Raw genomic sequence first — 18733 nt, 5'->3', positions numbered from 1 at the left:
CCAGAAGTTCAGGGAAATAAAACACCTGATGTTCTTTTAAAGCATTCCTTGGCATGGAGTTTGCAGGACTTTTGTGTATTGTATTTTCCGGCAAGCAGATTTTCATAACCAACGCTGCAATGGGGATGGTGTGTGTGTAGCGGGGGGTTGGGGGCATGATATCTCTCCCGTGTTGCACCTAAAACTTTTCTTAAAGGAAAAGCCAGCACTTCCAAATCGCAGCACTCAGTTTGTATATTTGAGGGCACATCGAGTTAACTAGCAAAATGCCAGTCATTATTTTTGCATGTGTGCACGTGCATGTGTGTAAAGGGGGCTTGAAGCTGCTGAGAGACAAACTGTACACCTCTGCAAGGCATTGCCATAGAATCAGAGGATCACAGTACCATAGACAACTCTCTGCAAAGCAAGGATGGAGTTTGGTACTATGGCACTTTGAGCTTGCCCAAAATTTGGTGCTCCTCCCCCCCCCCCGTCCTTGCACCTTGCCAGGCTTTGGGAAGGAGGTGTGAGGGCTCTGCCAGGGTCCTAGAGTCCACTGACCTCCTTCCCAATGCTGGGCAAGCATCACCCGGACTTTTGGAAGGAGATGGGGGGACTCTAGGACCCTGCCAGAGCCCTCATGCCTCCTTCCCATAGCCAAGCAAATGCTTCACAGGTGCCCTCTCCGCTCGGCACTCAGTGTGGGTGAACTGATTGTGCTGCCCTAAAATTACCTCTGTGCTCAGTGCGGGGCCTTCTATGCATGATGGAGGAATGGCACCTCTAATAAACAGCTGTTCAGATGCCACTTAAATAGCTCGAGTGAAGGAGAGCCTTGCCAAACAGCTCTTAGCACAGGACATTTTGCCTGATGTTCAACCAAAATCCGCTTCCTTCTACAGCTCCCACCTCCATTTGCTCCACTACTTGCCCTTCAGGAAACTTGATCTTTAGTGCTGAATTGGAACAAACAGCAACCGGGTTTCCTGCAGATTGCTGTTAGTTCTGATTTAGCGCTAAAGAATGGCTTTCCCAGGGGATGGTGGCTGAGCAAATGCAAAGCCACTTGGACCCATGTATAGAAAGTGGGAGTCATTGGGCCTAAGCTGGAAAAGGTTGCCCACCCCAGTGTACAGTGCAGATCTTTCAACTACGGCCAAACTGTTATGGTACGTGTGTAATATTTTGATGGTTTCCATTGGGAAGAACAGTGTTGCCCCTGCTCTCTAAGCAGTTTCTGGGGCAGCTCTACACAGCATTCGCTTCCTTGGGAAGAGAAAGTGCCAGTGGAAGCCTGTACTGCCCTACCAATCTACGTAGCTGGGCAGGCTTGCCTAAACAGAAATCGTTTTAGCAGGTGCCAAAAAAAGAGTATACCTACCTGTTGTCAGTTGGTGTCATGGACTGGCTGGATGCAGAAGGCACCAGCTGGGGAATCCCCCAAGGGACGAAAGCTCAGGGCCTGGAGATTGGTGATTAGAGAGTGAAGGGTGGGAAGAAGAGGTGTCAAAAGCCGAAGAGGTTTAGTGAGCAGGGAGAATCTGTGGCAGAGAGAAGTCCAGAATCAGAAGATGAAGCAGGAGAGGAGGGAAACCAAGAGGCAGAGACGAGGCAGGCTGCTGAAGAAGCCAGAGTGTCACCCCCTTCTGCTGCGACAATCTACCCTCCCTGCCCCCAGTCTCCCAGAACCAGAAGTAGTATGAAGAGAGTTGAGCAGAGACAGACAAGGCAAAGAAGTCTCAGGCTGCTTGGGAAGGACTTGGGGGAAGAGGAAACTTAGAGAGCTTCTCTAAGTGGAAAGTGGAGTTCTTCAGTCCTCACAACTGCCTCATTGAGGCAAGATCTACTGGGAGGATTTGCTATGCCCTTTCGGCCCGAGCTGTTTTGTTTCTTTGAATAAAGAGTTACCGTAACTTCATTGACACCGTGTGAGTTATTGCTGACCTGCTCCTGACTCCTGCCTTGACAGTTGGCAGGGAGTCCCAATGTGTTGGTGCTGCCACACGTAAATATTGATTCTTTACAAAGGCAGAGCAAGTGTTACTTGGCACCTGCAACCAGCTCTGCAGATTGAAGCAGTCGAGTGGGCAAGGTAAACTGGTCCCAAGTTGCTAAGAGCTTTACATAGCAATAATAACACCTTGAACAAGCAGCTGTCTCTCCTGCAAACCAGCAGAACTTCTCCCCAGAAAGTGGCGCTGCAGTCTCAAGTTGCCTTCAGTCGTCATCTCTCCCCCCCTGTCTATTGTTTGATTCTCATTCACAATCCTGTGCCCTCCCCTTCCCATCACCCATTTCTGATAGGTATCTCATCATTCAAACTCAACAGACAGATGGCCAACTAACTCCCAACCATTGTCTCTCCTCCCCTGACCATTATAGGCTATTATAATCATAGCAGGGTTATGGGATGCCACCTCACATCTTTTTCAGGGGGATCTGAAACTTCCCCACTTCTTTTCAAGGAATGTAATTGAGCCTAACCTTAAATGAAGCTATCCCACTTCCCTTTCCTCTTCTTCCTACGTTAAGCACCACCCAGCAAAAAGAAAAGCCAGCAGAAGTCATTATGTGTTTGGACTAAATAAGAGAATGAACTTGTATTGCAGAGAGAGAGAGAGAGAAAGAGAGAGAGAGAGGATCTCAAATGTATTACCTGAGTCCAGATATGTACCTGGGTTTTATATTTGTATCCAGAATAAAGAATCTCTGTGTACTTATTTAGGTAAGAATCTGCAGGATCAGGGACACGGGTGGCGCTGTGGTCTAAACCACGGAGCCTAGGGCTTGCCGATCAGAAGGTCAGCAGTTCGAATCTCCACGGCGGGGTGAGCTCCCATTGTTCGGTCCCAGCTCCTCCCCATCTAGCAGTTTGAAAGCACGTCAAGTGCAAGTAGATAAATAGGTACCGCTCCGGCGGGAAGGTAAACAGCGTTTCCGTGTGCTGTTCTGGTTCACCAGAAGCAGCTTAGTCATGCTGGCCACATGACCCAGCGGGAAGGTAAACAGTGTTTCTGTGCGCTGCAACCCCAGAGTCGTCCGTGACTGGACCTAATGGTCAGGGATACCTGCAGGATCAAGACATGGAGAAAATAGAGCTTTTTCAGCAGGGTACATGCTTTGAATCTCAGCATATTTCCTCTCTCTTTCTGGGTGATGTGCAGATGATCTCTCTGCACATACCAAGATTAGTGGTGAACACATTGAGCCCAGTATAATTTGCAATGTGCCTGTTGAATTACGAATCCACTGGCATAAACTTGGGTGGAAATTAGGAACAGAGAAAGCTGGCTTATACTGAGCCAGCCTGCTGTCTCATCTAGATCAAGATTCTTGTGAGTTTGGACGGGATGTGTTTGTGTTAGGCTGTATGCCCCAGTCCCTTCTAATTCCTGGATCCAGCAAGGGTTAAAATCTACCGGTAATGGAGGATGCAATTGTTGGAATGGCCAGGCCAGCACCAAATGCAATTGTTGGAATGGCCAGGCCAGCTCCTTGGTGACTTAATGGTCCTCTAAGTGTGGTGTGGGTTGTTAGGATAACAAAGGAAGTGGCTTTGTGCCAGAGGTGTGTGTGAGAGAGAGCTAGGCTAGAAGCAAAATGCAGGCAGAAACCTGAGTGGGAGAGACATGCTTGATTTATGCTTGAATCCAAGGCTGTGGCTATGGGAAAAGCAAGACCTTCTTGGGGCCTCAGGCTAAGGTTATATATATGTGTAAATAAACTATATAGCCTAAAAACACTACCATCTCCCTCATTCCAGGAAAACCGAATCCTGGGTAAGTGCCTGGAAGCTTTGGAATTGTAAACTGGCTGGAGATTGGGATAGCATGCAACAATATCCTGGCAGGGTTTCAGACAGGGGGCACTGTCCATCGCTGAAGTTCCGCTGGTGCAACAAACCGATGGAATGCTCTCTTCATCATTTGCCCCTTCCACCCCTTCATGCACCCCCAAAATCAGTTCCAGTTTCTGGGGCCCTCTGAAGTAGTTTGTGGAAGCATGCAGCAGGAGGCGAGGAAATGGAGGTCTCCTTGGGCAAGCAAAACTCAGCCTTCACAGTGTTAGATGCAACCCCAGCCTGACCTAGAGATGGTGGGGGTTGAACTTGAGACCTTCTGCTATAAAGTTATTTGTTACCACCAGATTTCAAAGTGTCTGAATTTATTGCACATCACCGAAGTGCATCTGGGGAATGTGGCATGCACGATGCAACGTTATTTTCCAACACATGCATCACGGTATCATGGCACTGCATTTTATGATTGATTGTGATCTCATGTTGTTTGCTCATAAACTTCTTGTATCAAACTAAGAAAACATTTTTTAAAAGAATCATTGGATCAGGGCTCACAATGCTTTGAAGAATTATGAAACTACTAGAGTTGACTTATGAATGTGCTAGTTTTTGAGTGGCATAATTAATCAACGGGTTGTCACTGATGCTAGTTACACTCAGAGCAGATCTATGGAAATAAATGGATATGGCCAGCTTAGGTTCATTACTTTCAGTGGGTCTGCTTTGAGAAGTTGGATACAACCCAATGTGTTTAGCCATATATCTCTATTTCCCTATATTGTCATATTCAGGAATAACGATTTGATTTGATTAGTTTACTCAAAGGATCATCTTGCCCCATCTGTGCCCACACAATCACTTTGATCTGCAGAATTGGCACTTTCCCAAGTGAGGCCCTGAAGACTGGCTGTATTCCTTTGCATCTTATAAAAGCAAACCAACATTGGTGGCTGCCCTTTTTCCAACAATAAATACCGGTAGTTCTGGTAGGATTCCTTCTAGCTGGAAGAGAGCAGTCGTAGTCATGCCCATTTTTAAAAAAGAGTCAAGCCAATGACCAAGGAAATTATGGAGCTTGCCGTCAATTATGGGTATTTATGCATGAACCAAGATCAGCAGTTTCTCTGAGTCAGGTGTGCCTAAGAGCCCAATCCTATGCATGTTTTCAGACGCTAATCCCATTGATTTCACTGCAGATTCTTTCCTGGTAGATAAACTGAAGGCATCATGCATCCATAAGCAGTTCTTTGTACTATGCAAGCTGTCTGACAGGTGAGCCCCTGTTGCTTATCAGGAGGGAAGAAGTGGCAGGGAAGTCATCGCAGTGCAAACACACTGGTGGGAGCATTGGATTGGCTTCAATCATGGGTTTGCACCTCGCTGACTTCCCTGTCCACCTCATCCCACCCAGTAAACAATAGCTACCCACATGCAGGGAATGTAGTTTATTAGCTGTGTACCCCACCTGCAAGCTGTTTTTGCATACCGCTCTATAGTATTTTTAAACTTCGTCTTGTTATGACCAGTGCACTTCTTTTCATCTTCTCCTTTAAAAGGATGCTGGGACAGATGCAAATAACCACAAGGAAGATTCCACAGCCGATTCAAAAAGCACAATGAAAGGAGCTAAGGAGCCATCTATATTCTGTATGACCAAGCTGAGGGTAAGGAAAATGCTATGACTCTTCTGTCAATTAAAAACTCATTTGTTGCTGATGGATCTGCGCAGACCCCTTGAGGAAGTTGCCGAGCACCTAGGAAAGTTGGTTGACTTTCCTTTAAATCCTGTAAATTAATGAATACTGACCCTTGAGCTTCCGCCTCCTTTGCAGAGGAGAGGTGCCCCTTGCGTAATTTACACACAAATGGTTGTGTGACCATTATCCAAATACCTGAGCATACCTGAACCGATGGCATGTTAAAGGGGAGAGAAGCAGACGTCTGTTATCTGCCCTCCTATCTCAATTAAGTAGCATGAAACAGAACAGTCAGTGTGGGCTAGATAATCCAGGAAAACTTGCATTACTCAACCCAAGGATTCTAATTTAAGATACTCATTAACAATTCATTAACGACTTGGGCAAAAAAAATGAAAGGCACAAATACAGGATGGGAGACACCTGGCTTGAGAGCAGTACATGTGAAAAGGATCTAGGAGTCTTGGTAGACCACAAACTTGACATGAGTCAGCAGTGTGATGCAGCAGCTTAAAAAGCCAATGCAATTCTGGGCTGCATCAATAGGAGTATAGCATCTAGATCAAGGGAAGTAATAGTACCACTGTATTCTGCTCTGGTCAGACCTCACCTGGAGTACTGTGTCCAGTTCTGGGCACCACAGTTCAAGAAGGATACTGATAAGCTGGAACGTGTCCAGAAGAGGGCAACCAAAATGGTCAAAGGCCTGGAAACGATGCCTTATGAGGAACGGCTTAGGGAGCTGGGTATGTTTAGCCTGGAGAAGAGAAGGTTAAGGGGTGATATGATAACCATGTTCAAATATATAAAAGGATGTCATATAGAGGAGGGAGAAAGGTTGTTTTCTGCTGCTCCAGAGAAGCGGACAAGGAGCAACGGATTCAAACTACAAGAAAGAAAATTCCACCTAAACATTAGGAAGAACTTCCTAACAGTAAGAGCTGTTCGGCAGTGGAACTTGCTGCCAAGGAGTGTGGTGGAGTCTCCTTCTTTGGAGGTCTTTAAGCAGAGGCTTGACAGCCATCTGTCAGGAATGCTTTGATGGTGTTTCCTGCTTGGCAGGGGGTTGGACTGGATGGCCCTTGTGGTCTCTTCCAACTCTATGATTCTATGATTCTATGATTCAAGAGCAAAGCAAGTGAGGAAAACGGTAATTGTATTAACATAAATCAAGCAGTATTTGGTAACCAGCCCTTACATTGGATAGATGTCCCATGAACGAGGAGTGAGGAGCTCTTCTCAACCAAGGGCCACATTCTCTGATGGGTAACTTTCCCATGGGCCACATGCAGATTGTGGGCAGGGCCAGAGGCAAAAGTTGGTGGAAGCTTGGCTGTGGTTCTTCTCACTTTATATGGTAGGCTGGTCCCATTGGGACCGATGGGGTAGAAGGCAGAGAATAGGTGGAGCCAGAACCAATCGTGGATGAAGCCACTTCAACCTAGTCTTGCCTGCCTCCTTTACAAGGGGCAAGACTGAAGCCAAGGAGAAGGAAGTCAACTGGCAGTGCCATCCCCTAGACTGGTTGTAAGTAAGAAGGCAGGTAGGCACAGGCTGGATTTACTCTTGCAGTATAATAGTTGGCCTTTAATTTGTTTATATAAGATGAATATGCAAGGATTCGGCCATGGATATACACTTTATATGCTCCCCATTCAAATATTATCATGGAAGCTGCCACAGAATTAGAATCAAAATGCAGGCTGGATGAGGGGAGACTGAGGTTGGCAGGGCAGCGCACCATTCGCCCAAATGGACCAGCCTCCACTGATTCCACTCATGCAAAAAAATTAAAATAGAACACCTGTAGGTTCTACAGCTCCCCTTCTCCCATCTTGCCATCCTCCATCCAGGTAAGCAAGAGGCATCATCAGAGTTCAAGGACACATTCCAGCCAGGCAATTACACATGACGGTGCTCAGCAGGGCCAGGGAATGGTCTGGCTTGGAGAGAGGGGACAGAGGCTGAGTAGAGTCCCAACAGCCAGACCTTCTCTACCAGCCATAAGCCATTCGCAGACTCCTGTGAACATGCTCTGAATACTAGGTATATGAAGGGCATAGATTGCATGTATGGGTACAAGGCCACAATCTCACTATATATTTAAAGCACCATGATGTCACTTCAACCAGTCATGGCTTCCCCCAAAGAACGATGGGAGCTGTAGTTTGTTAAAGGTCTTGGCAGTTGCTAGGAGACCCCTATCCCCCCTGGTAGTTTAACAGTCAATCTGTCTTCCCAGGGAGTTCTGGGAACCGTAGCTCTGTGAGGGGAAAATAGGGGTTTCCTAACAGCTCCCAGAATTCTTTGGGCAAACCCAAGTCGTATCATCGTGCTTCAATTGTACAGTGTGAATGTGGCCTTTGTGGAGGGTGGGGTGGAACCAGTGAGTGCAACTATATCCCCACCTTCCACACATTTATTTCTACATGTGTGAACACCTGAGCAGGGCTCATGTCAGTCCTGCATCTAAGAATCACCTCTGCTTCTTTGGTTAATGCAACGTCACAGCCGTTCCTTGGCTGTTGGCTCCATCTCTTTAATGCCAGGTGAGGAGAGTTCCCGAGAGAATCAAAGGAAGGAGCAAAGACTGCAGTTTATTTGGTTTCCTTAAGGGCACCGCTTCTCGAGATTTAAGTGCTTGGCATCGGCTCCATAGGCATGGGATAAAGGAAGAGAAGGACAGCCAACTGAATTGTGTTCCGGGTGTCAGCTTTATGGTCTGTCCCAAGCAGAACTAATGGGATTAAGGCTTATCAGTACTGGATTTCCACGGCCTCTTTAAGTCTTCAGATTAAACATGACACTGTTGTTTCTCACTTTGTGTCAAGTAGACCCAGGGTCGTTCTCAGTGTCCTATTAGGGAGGACAGGAAAGGGGGCAATAATAACAGAGAGAGAAAGGGTCAATCAGACGCAGAGAGAAAAAGAGGTAATTTTGCATGCACACATGGAAGGGGGCAATCACACACACGGGGAATGAAGCAATCACATACCAAGAAAGGGGCAATTTCACATACAGTACACCTATGGAAATTGTTCACATGCACAGAGAAAAGGACAATTACATACACATGCACACTCACAGAGCTTGCCAACAGTCAGGAGCTTTATTGCAGGTCAGCAATAAAGCCACTGCTGTCAGTGAAGTTAACTTTTTATTCAAAGAAACCCTGTGATCACAGCAACTCTTCCCAGTAGGTCTTGCCTCAAGGAGACAGTTGCAAGAACTGAAGGGCCACACCTTCCCAGTACTCTCGAAGGCTCAGACCTCCTCAGACTCTGTCGCCTTGTCTCTCTTTGCTCTTCATTCCTCTTCTGGTTCTGGGAGATCAGGGAGGAGGTGAGCTGGTCACACCAGGAGGGGGAGATTCCCTGGCCTCTTCAGCAGTGTGCCTCCTCTCTGCCTCTTGACCCCCCTCTGCTTCCGCCTCTGATTCTGAACTGCTGTCTGCCATAGCCTCTTCTTCCTCACTAAACCCTGTTGCCTCTTCAACTTCTGACACCTCCTCCTCCCAGTCTGCTCCCTCTTCTCCCTCTTGTCATCCCACCACCAAGCCCTTGGCTCTAAGCCTTCTTCCCCTGAGGGTTCCCCAGCTGGTGCCTCCCACCACTCCTCTGCATCCAGCCAGTCCATGACATTGACCATCAAGATTTGCAAGTGTTGCAATATTTGTGTGTGCATTTGCCTAACCCCCATTCCATTTGGCTACGATTGGATGGAGTCAGGAGGTGGAACATGTGAATATTCTTGCCCCTCTCCATACCTTTCCACCCTAAATTACAGGATAACTAGCCCTTCATTTTGCAATTTCAAGAGCTTGAAATCTACCTAACAAGGTCCTATTGTTGATTTAATGAGTTCTCCACATTCTCTTCTAGGTCTTTTTGGTGTCGTTATCTTTTGCTTATCTCGCCAAGACCATGTCTGGGGCTTACATGAACAGCATGCTCACACAGATTGAACGGCGGTTCAACATCCCTGCCTCGTTGGTTGGTGTGATAAATGGAAGCTTTGAAATGGGTATGCAAGTGAAAAGGTTGATGAGAATTCAATAATAGCTTAACAGGCATGTCTAAAAGCATAGAAAGACCAGTCCAGGAATAGTGGACATCCTTTTTTCCTGGCAAGATCCACATCGCTTCAGTTGTAACCTGTTGAGGGCCACATGCCTTTGATTGGAAGAATCAGAGCAATGATAGGTGGAGCTAGACACAAAAGTGTTCTGAACTATCTAGAATAAAGACCACTCTGCTTTTATCTTCGGCATGGCTACCTTGCATTCCCAAGTCTTTACAGAAGTAAACCCCATTGAGTATGATGGGGGGGGGTCACTCTCAAAAGTATATGCAGGGTGTATAAAAAGATTAGTACAATAGACCAATAGAGCTACTGTTCTAGAAAAGAAATGAAAGCTCACTTTAGTGAGCTACATGCTAGGACGGTGCAACTCAGAAAAGCCCAACCTTGAACTGAATTGAGACAATTTGGGATGAATCCAGATCAGGTTGAAGAAAGTCTGGATTGTTCTGGAGCAGGTTGGAGTGAGTCGAATCGATCCAGAGTGATTGGTAGCTCAAAACACTCTCTCCGAGAGCCAGACAGGTTGTCACCAAATTGTTACAAAGCGTGAGAATAACGCCTTATTAGGAGAACACTATTAGCTCATTCAGTGGCTAGTAGCCACAATTGCTATGTTCTATCCACAGTCAAAGGCAGTATGCTTCTGAATATGAATTGCTGAAAACTGTAGGAGGGGGAAATGCTCTTGTACTTGGGTCCTGCTTGCACATAAGAAACAGAATCCCCATCCTGGATCCAACAAGATTGTGGAGGCAACTTCAAGAGGGCACACGATTGGATGAGGTGTTTAGGGCAGCCAAATAGCTTGGACTGCCTTTGCCTAACTCACCTATTGAGACTCATGGGACTGAAGAGTGAATAACTTTGGACGGATGATACTCTATGTTCTCTATTTCCACAGGCAACTTGCTGGTGATACCCTTTGTGAGCTACTTGGGATCAAAACTCCACAGACCACGCATGATCGCTATTGGTTGCATAGTTATGGCTTTGGGATGTTTTCTGATAGCACTACCTCATTTCTTGATGGGAAGGTAAATCCCAGTGCTCATACTTCTGAGGTATACCTGTCTATGTGCTCCTGTTGGAACCTTGGGCTCTTCTCCTTGAAATAACATTGAATATGCAACCCACCCACCCCCGATTCATCCCATGCACACCTGAACATCAAATTAAAGGGGAAGAATTAAGAAATAAATCTGCAGAAGCAGTTAGTAAGGGGCCTCTGATTAATAGGTTTTTAATTGTAATACCAGTGTTTTGATGGTGGGAGAGTTGTTTGTATTTGTGTAAAATAAGTGTGAACTTTTAAGAAATACATTTGCAGACGTACTTAGAAATGTATCTTTAATCAAAGTTTTTTTTGGGGGAAGTTGTATACTTGTTGGTATCTGTCTCTCTTGAGAGCAATGGATTGCGCTCCCCGAGTTGAAGACAAACCGCTGCAGAATCACAGCACCTGCTTTTTTTCTTTAAAAATGTTTAGGGCTACTCTCATTTTGACTCAAGAAAACCACCATTTTATAGTTCAAATCGGGGAAAATAAATACAGTAAATGGACAAAAGTACAAAGATTCACAAAATGTTTAGGGGTATGCATACCCCTGCGTCCCCCTAGAAAAAAAGCACTGACTAAATCACTATAAAAGAATGCTACTCTCATAACCCATAAGTATTGATCTGCTTCCGTAATGTGTAGCCACAAGAACATTGGAAGCTACCTTGCACCCAATCAGAACATTGGTCTATTTAGCTCAGTATTATCTATTCATGACTGGCAGGAACTCTCTAGAGACAGAGAATCTCTCCCAACCAGACCTGGAGACACCAGGGAATCCACCTGGGACCTTCTGCAGTCAAGGCAAACGCTCTGCAAATGAGCCACACTCATTTCGGGTGTACATTTTATTCTGACTCCACAGGTACCGCTATGAAAACTCTCTTTCTGTATCTGAAAATTCTTCAACCATAGCTGTTTGCCTTGCAAATCATAGCCAGTTTTCCATGGCGGCCGAACAATCCTCAGAAGGTGAGGTTGCTTTCTAGATTCATTTTTCAGTGTCTTTCTTTCTACTGTATTATCTTTGTAGGTGCCAGCTTTTGTAGTGTTTTTTATGCCTACTCTGCCTGTGTCTAGGGATGGCCAAATATGCCATTTCGGGTTTCTCTCATTTTCTCCAGCCTTTTCCAATTTTCAGCTGAGCTCTCCACATTTCTACATCCGTTTGCATTTTTTAATTTTAAAAAATGTCCTCATGAAAATCCAGCATTTTTGTGCTAATTTCTCCTGCTATACAAACACATGTTTGTGCACAATTTTGCCTAATGTGTACATTTGGGGCAAGCCATTTCCCCTAAAATAATGCATTGTTGTATGTTATAGTCACTGATGTATGTGTTTATATCAGGCATCCCCAAACTGCGGCCCTCCAGATGTTTTGGTCGACAACTCCCATGATCCCTAGCTATCAGGACCAGTGGTCAGGGTTGATGGGAATTGTAGTCCAAAACATCTGGAGGGCCAAAGTTTGGGGATGCCTGATTTATATGCACACTTTACCACAGTAAAATGCATTTTTGAACATATCACTTGGCTGGAAAACTGCCCTGCAAAATTCAGTCTATTGTTTCAGAAAATGCAAATTTGGTTAGGTCAACTTTAAATGAGAACTGAATCATATCCGTCCCCCCCCCCCCAAAACACACACACCTTCCTGTGTGACTGGTGGCTGAGAGTTGGGACGGGTGTGGCGACAGACAGTGCCATAGCACCAGCACACATATTTTCTTTGTATGTGATTGAATGGCTCCACTGCAGGGCTCAGGATATTTTGCTGCCTGAAGACTTAACCCCATAAAAATAACTCAGACACTCCAAGTCTCCCTATTTTCCAGGGACAGTCCTGGCTTTACAGAAGCCATCCCATTTTCTCATTTGATCCTGGAATGTGCAGGTTTTCCTTAGAACGTCCCTATTTTCATCGGAGAAATGTTGGAGGGTATGGAGTTATGGGACCCCCCTGAGCCAAGGAGATAAATAATTATACAACCTTTAGAAGACATCTGAAGGGAGTTTTTTAAATGTTTTTTTTTATAAAAAAGTTTAATGCTTTGTTATGTTTTTATATATGTTGGAAGCCACCCAGAGTGGCTGAGGGCAACACAGTTAGATGGGTGGGGTATGAATAATAAACATTTTATTATCGTGGAATAGAACGTCCCTCTTTTCATTGGAGAAATGTTGGAGGGTATGCAAAGCCAATGGGAGCCAGTTTGGCAGTGACCTCCTTAGGAGAGAGGTGGGGAAATTGTGACTTCAGGATTCCCCTGCACTCCAACTGCCACCAGCCACAGCCAGCATGGTCACTGGCAAGGGATGGTGGAAGTCCAACAACGTTCTGGGAGGCCACGGGTTCTCTGCTTCTGCCCTAGCCCAAAAGGGAATGGGAGAAGTAAAACAATATGCCATGCAATCAGCTGATTTAACTTCTGAATTCAGGGACAGGAACGTGTCACCTTGCCAGGCGCATCTGGTTACAGATGAATGGGGAGCATTAAAGTATTTCATTACCGGCAAAAATCCTCCATGGAGATTTCCCTTTCTTTCTTTTATCCCCAGAATGTCAAAAACAGGCTGGATCCTTGATGTGGGTTTTTGTGCTGGTGGGAAACATCGTCCGGGGAGTTGGTGAAACTCCCATCGCTCCTTTGGGCATTTCGTACGTGGAGGATTTCGCAAGGACGGAAAACTCTCCTTTCTACATCGGTAAACTTGAAAACACCCCTCCTCAGTATTGTGTGCTGGATTTAAAAATCAAACCAAGCTCTTATATACACTTGGGCCACATACACTGCATACATTTTAAGTACAAAGATGACACTTTAAACAACCATAGCTTCTTCCCCCAAAGAATTCTGGGAGCTGTGGTTTGTCAAGGATGCTAAGTGTTGTTAGGAGACCCCCTTATTCCTCTCACAGTTTCCAGAGGAGCTGAATCAATCCCTCTTCCAAGGGATTTCTGGGAACTGTAGCTCTTTGAGGAGAACAGGGCTTGCCTAACAACTCTCAGCACCCTACAGTTCCCAGAATTCTTTGGGGGAAGCTATGGCCGCTTAAAGTGGCATTAAAGAGCTTTATGGTGTGAATTGGTTTCTTCCAGAAAGTCATCCTGGCTTTGGATCAAAAGGGAGACTTCAAATGCCTTAGAAAAAGTACATTTTGGGGGGTGTTCATGATGTAGTCCTCTGCATATTTATTCAGAAGGCAAATCCCACTCAGTGGAGGTTGATCATTTGGAGCAAATGAAGATAGCAAATGTTGAATAGATTATTGTATTTTAATGTTTTGTTGGAAGCTGCCCAGAGTGGTTGGGGAAACCCATCCAGGTGGGCAGGGTATAAATAATAAATTATTACTGCTATTATTATTATTATTATTATTATTATTATTATTATTATTAAAAATACACCTCTTTACCCTGGCTTTTGATGCTTGAGGTTTATATTGGCTCCCTTGGCCAATAACGCGAGATGAGCGCCGCAACCCCAGAGTCGGTCACAGCTGGACCTAATGGTCAGGGGTCCCTTTACCTTTGTCATGCTGGCCACATGACCTGGAAGAACGCCGCTCCCTTGGCCAATAATGCGAGATGAGCGCCACAACCCCAGAGTCGGTCACGACTGGACTTAATGGTCAGGGGTCCCTTTACCTTTACCTTTTAAAGAATACATAAATGTTGGAGCCATGGGTGGTGCTTTCCCACAGATGGTGTGTAGACCACAGATTCTGTGTTGCTTCCATCTCCCAATAGCCAGCCAGCATTCTGTGCACGTTGAGTTGTTCTGGTTCCAGACAAACCTTCGGGTTCCCCCCTTAAGATTGCTTTTGCACTTCTAACCTTTGGGTTCCTCCAAGCCTGCAGTTGCCTCCATTTTGTGCTTTTTTTCTTTTCTTTTTTGGACTATGTAAGGATAATGAGTTCACTTTTAATACAGATGGTGCTGGTGCACAGAGGTCTATTTTATGTTTCAGTGCTGGTGAGATCCTGCATTGCTATTCTAAAAAAAAAACAGTCCTTGAGAAGTTGAGGACAGGAAGCCAAACAAATGTTGGACAAGAAGCTGCGTGAAATATGACAATAACTTGTTTTTATATATATTCTTCTGCCTCTCCCTCTGCTAGGCTGCCTGCAGATAGCAACTGTCTTGGGCCCTCTGTTTGGTCTACTGATAGGCTCCTATTGTGCCATGCTGTATGTGGATGTTGGATTTGTAGACCCAGGTAATGCAATGGAAATGGTCAAAACCCATAAGGGCTACTCCTGTTACACGCTTCTTGTGGGGGGGGGAGGATACCTGGGTGGCATCCAGTTTGGGAGGGACAAATCTGTCAATTTCAGATTCTCTTTTTTAGGAAGTTCGATTCACCCCATTCTACACACAGTTGCAAAAGTGTTTTTGTTTTTGTTTTTTTAGTTGCCTGAAAATTTGTGGACATTTATCCAAAGATATGCATTGCTGGTGCAATTTTGCCTGGAGTATGCATTTTTTTTTTAAAAAAAGTTTTTAATTACACTTTTCAAATTTATACATTTCATTAATTTTACAATCATTTTAACATTTCAAAGTTTGATTTCCTTCCCCCTCTTTCTGCGGTGCCTTAAATTTATTTTTAAATATCTTCTGCATATCCAAATTCATTTAATTTGCTCATTTAATTATCTACTTTAAATATATACTCTTACGAATCTGCAGGTTATTACAATAATCCTGCCAATGTTTTTATCTGTTTGCAATTTATCTGTAAATATTCAATAAACCATGTCCATTCTTTTATAAAAAGTTTGTTATCTTGATTTCTTATTCTTCCGGTAACCTTCGCCATGTCTACATATTACATAAGTTTTTGTATCCATTCTTCCTTTGCTAGGATTTCAGCTTCTTTCCATTTTTTGGTGAGTAGCATTCTTGCTGTTGTAGTAGCATACATAAATTTCTATACAATTTAGGTAGTTCTGTCTCTGTAATTCCCAAAAGAAAAGCTTCTTCTTCTTCTTTTACAAAGGTTATTTTGAACATCCTTTTCAATTCATTATATATAACAGAGTATGCATTTTTGCAATAAAAAAAGTACATGTTTTCCTATTGGCAAATTGGAGCGCAAAATATGGGAAAGGGCAGATTTTGAAGGCGATCTGTATTTTGGTTTGCACATTGGTTGGGGAAGTGTGCATTTTCCCCTGATCCCTACATCCTTCCCCATTCTGCTTTGCTCCAAGAAATAGCCAGCAGAACCCAGTTTCTTGAATCTGGTTTCCAGATGTCCCAGGTCAAGGGGTTCAACCGTATGTATTTCATGCATGTATTTCAATTTTTAAAATATATGCAATTGTTCTAACCATATGCAATGGTTCTTAATATTTTCATATACGGAACGGCTTAACTGGTTTTAAAGATGCAATAATATTATTTCTGCTTTTATTACATTGCGAAACCACTTTGAGATGCTTCATGCAGACCTGTGTGTCCTTGTCCAGGACAACGACTAACTTCTGCTGTTTGAAACTTGCAGCATCTGCTCAAGTTTACCACCTATGCCTTAATAAAATCATAGAATTGTAGAGTTGGAAGTAACCCCAAGGGTCATCTAGTCCAACCCCCTGCAATGCAGGAATCTCAGCTAAAGCATCCATGACAGCTAGCTATTAAATGCCATTCCTAACAAGTGTTTATAAAGGCATATTTTAATTTATTTCCAGAAATGCAGTGTTCACATTCGAAAGTAAACCTGCTTGTGTGTGGAGACCTTTTAACCACCCCCAGAAATAAATTCAGACAAGACTCAAATTTTTGGTTTGGTTTTTGGCAGAATTTAGGCCACAACTTTATTGATTACAATCAAGTGAGTGGTTGCATAGGCTCTGGTTCGACTAACTCCCTGCACCATTGTAGGTAGCGCTGACCCAGGGCTCTACCATAGGGTGAACACCTGGAATGGCGGAAAGCCGGGGACATGCTATGTCCACCACCACCCAGATGTCCCCCTGGACTCAGGCTCAGGGCACAACCCCGCACGGAGAAGACCAGCCATGAATCTGTGGATTCCTTGTTAAAGGAATACCCAAGCATAGGGTTGGCTAGGCATCCTGCCACAACTGTCAACCTGAACCAGAGCCTATCCGCAACCTTACAAGTTGTGACAACTTGCTACACGGCAGGCGAAACCCAAATGGCAACATCCAATCAGCCAAGTGGGGGAAATTCCTGCCGTGCCCCTGTCCCAACGATAGCAATACACGACAGCATAGCAAGGTCAAGCGCAAGCTCTAAATATAGGGCATAGCTGCCAAGTCTCCCGTATTCCCCGGGAACCCCCTGTTTTTCCAGCTGTCCCCAGCCGAAAAAACGGATTTTTTTCCCCGGTTTATTCTGGCGCGACGGCCATTTTGGAACTGGGCGGAGCATGCTCAGAAGCGACTTTTGATGCTGCTTTGCCCAATTCCAAAATGGCTGCAGCGCGACTTCTGGTGCAGCGGCCATTTTGGAACAGGGCAGAGCAGCATCAAAAGTCGCTTCTGAGCATGCTCCGCCCAGTTCCAAAATGGCGGCAGCACTACTTCCGGTCTGCTACTTCCGGTCCAGTCCCTTATTTCTCAAGCCGGAACTTGGCAGGTATGATATAGGAAGAGGTGTGTGGGTCTTCCGATGCACTGAGCCCGAAAGAGGAAGCTCAGGGCACGTGCACCGGGTTAAATAGTGGTTCCCCGATTGCTTTGACTGGCGTCCGTCTGGCCAAATTGCACCCCAGATCGAGGGACCACCAATAGTGTGTTGTGGCCGCTCCAATGTTCCCACCCACAACACAGGGTCTGGTTGCCAGGTCCCATTGCAACACGTGCCCTCTTGTTAGGGAGGACCTGATTTATTGCAATCAAACAACTAAGAAGGGGAGAGTCTACCACTGAGACTGATGGCTACCGTGGCGCTACTAATACAGTCCTCTCCATTGATCTCTCTCTCCAGAGGATGTGACTTTGAGCCTCCTTGATGCTCGCTGGGTCGGAGCCTGGTGGCTGGGGGTCTTGATCTGTGCCGCCGTGAGCTTCTTCGTCGCCATCCCTTTCTGCTTCCTGCCCAAGTCTCTTCCGAAGGAAGGAGAGGAAAACAGTGCCAAGTTAAACACAAAGGGCAACAAAACATTGCTACCAGCAGAAAATGCAGCTCAGGCCAGCACAAAAATTCGAGAAATTGCTAAAGGTGAACGGATTTTTTTTTAAAAAAAACAACAACCCTTGCCCCTGCCAATGTTTTGTAATACAGTCGTACCTCCGCTTATGTATCTCTCTGGGTATGTAAAATTCGGGATGTGAATGCGGCAAACTTGGAAGTATTTTTCTGGGTCTTGCCAAGCGCGCATGCGCAGAAGCGCTAAACTGCGCCGCGCGCATGCGCAGAAGTAGTCCTCTGGTTGCAAATTCCTCAGGATGCGGCCGGACCTCCAGAACAGATCCCGTTCGTGACCGGAGGTACCACTGTATAGTGTTATTATATATGTTTATTTTTAATGTTATTGAAAACACACCATCATTAAAATGCACAATAAAAAACCCATTATATCATTAATATGTAGAGGTCCATAATTAAAATAGCCAATAGAAAAAATTCCACCAGCATCTTTTGTAAACAGCTTTCACAGAGCTGGCATCCGGGTACATGCATATACAAACCTAAAATGTATTTCAAAGAGCCCAGTCCTCCATTGTGTGTAAAATAATTGCCACAGGGCTTTCTCTGTTTGCCCTTGCCAAGGCTGGTGTGGACAGCGGCTCACAGGAGAAGGGGTCTTTCCGGTGGTGGCTCCCTGCTTATGGAATTCTCTCCCCAGGGAAGCACAGTGATTACTACTACTAATGCAACTGAGATTAACTGTTCTGGTTCTTTGGTTTCCAGATTTCATCCCCTACCTGAAAAGTCTGTCTCACAATCCAGTTTACATGCTTTTTCTTTTGATCACTGTGATCCAGTTCAGCGCTTGGATTGGGATGATTACCTTTATGCCAAAATATATGGAACAGCAGTATGGGATATCTGCGGCAGATGCCATCTTTTTAATAGGTAAAGAGTGTGTGTGTGTGTGTGTGTGTGTGTGTGTGAATGAAGGGCTGATTATGAA

General features: G+C 45.0%; 1 protein-coding gene across 7 annotated transcripts in view; it reads left to right on the top strand.

Moving 5' to 3' along the window:
* SLCO1A2 (solute carrier organic anion transporter family member 1A2) overlaps window positions 1-18733 on the top strand; it is a 43813-nt gene that overhangs the window by 12276 nt on the left and 12804 nt on the right. For 6 of the 7 annotated variants that reach the window (XM_060279162.1, XM_060279161.1, XM_035128205.2 and 3 more), the window contains exons 2-9: window positions 5338-5445; window positions 9360-9501; window positions 10463-10595; window positions 11484-11590; window positions 13181-13327; window positions 14744-14842; window positions 17584-17817; window positions 18511-18675. In XM_060279162.1, coding sequence (XP_060135145.1) covers window positions 5338-5445; window positions 9360-9501; window positions 10463-10595; window positions 11484-11590; window positions 13181-13327; window positions 14744-14842; window positions 17584-17817; window positions 18511-18675 — 1135 coding nt within the window. Of the gene's footprint in view, window positions 1-2852; window positions 5054-5337; window positions 5446-9359; window positions 9502-10462; window positions 10596-11483; window positions 11591-13180; window positions 13328-14743; window positions 14843-17583; window positions 17818-18510; window positions 18676-18733 lie in introns of those variants that run through there. The other variant, XM_035128207.2, reaches the window with a different exon arrangement.

The sequence above is a fragment of the Zootoca vivipara genome, chromosome 10, assembly GCF_963506605.1.
Source record: "Zootoca vivipara chromosome 10, rZooViv1.1, whole genome shotgun sequence".
NCBI lineage: Eukaryota > Metazoa > Chordata > Lepidosauria > Squamata > Lacertidae > Zootoca > Zootoca vivipara.
This window is presented reverse-complemented; position numbering and strand designations above follow the sequence as displayed.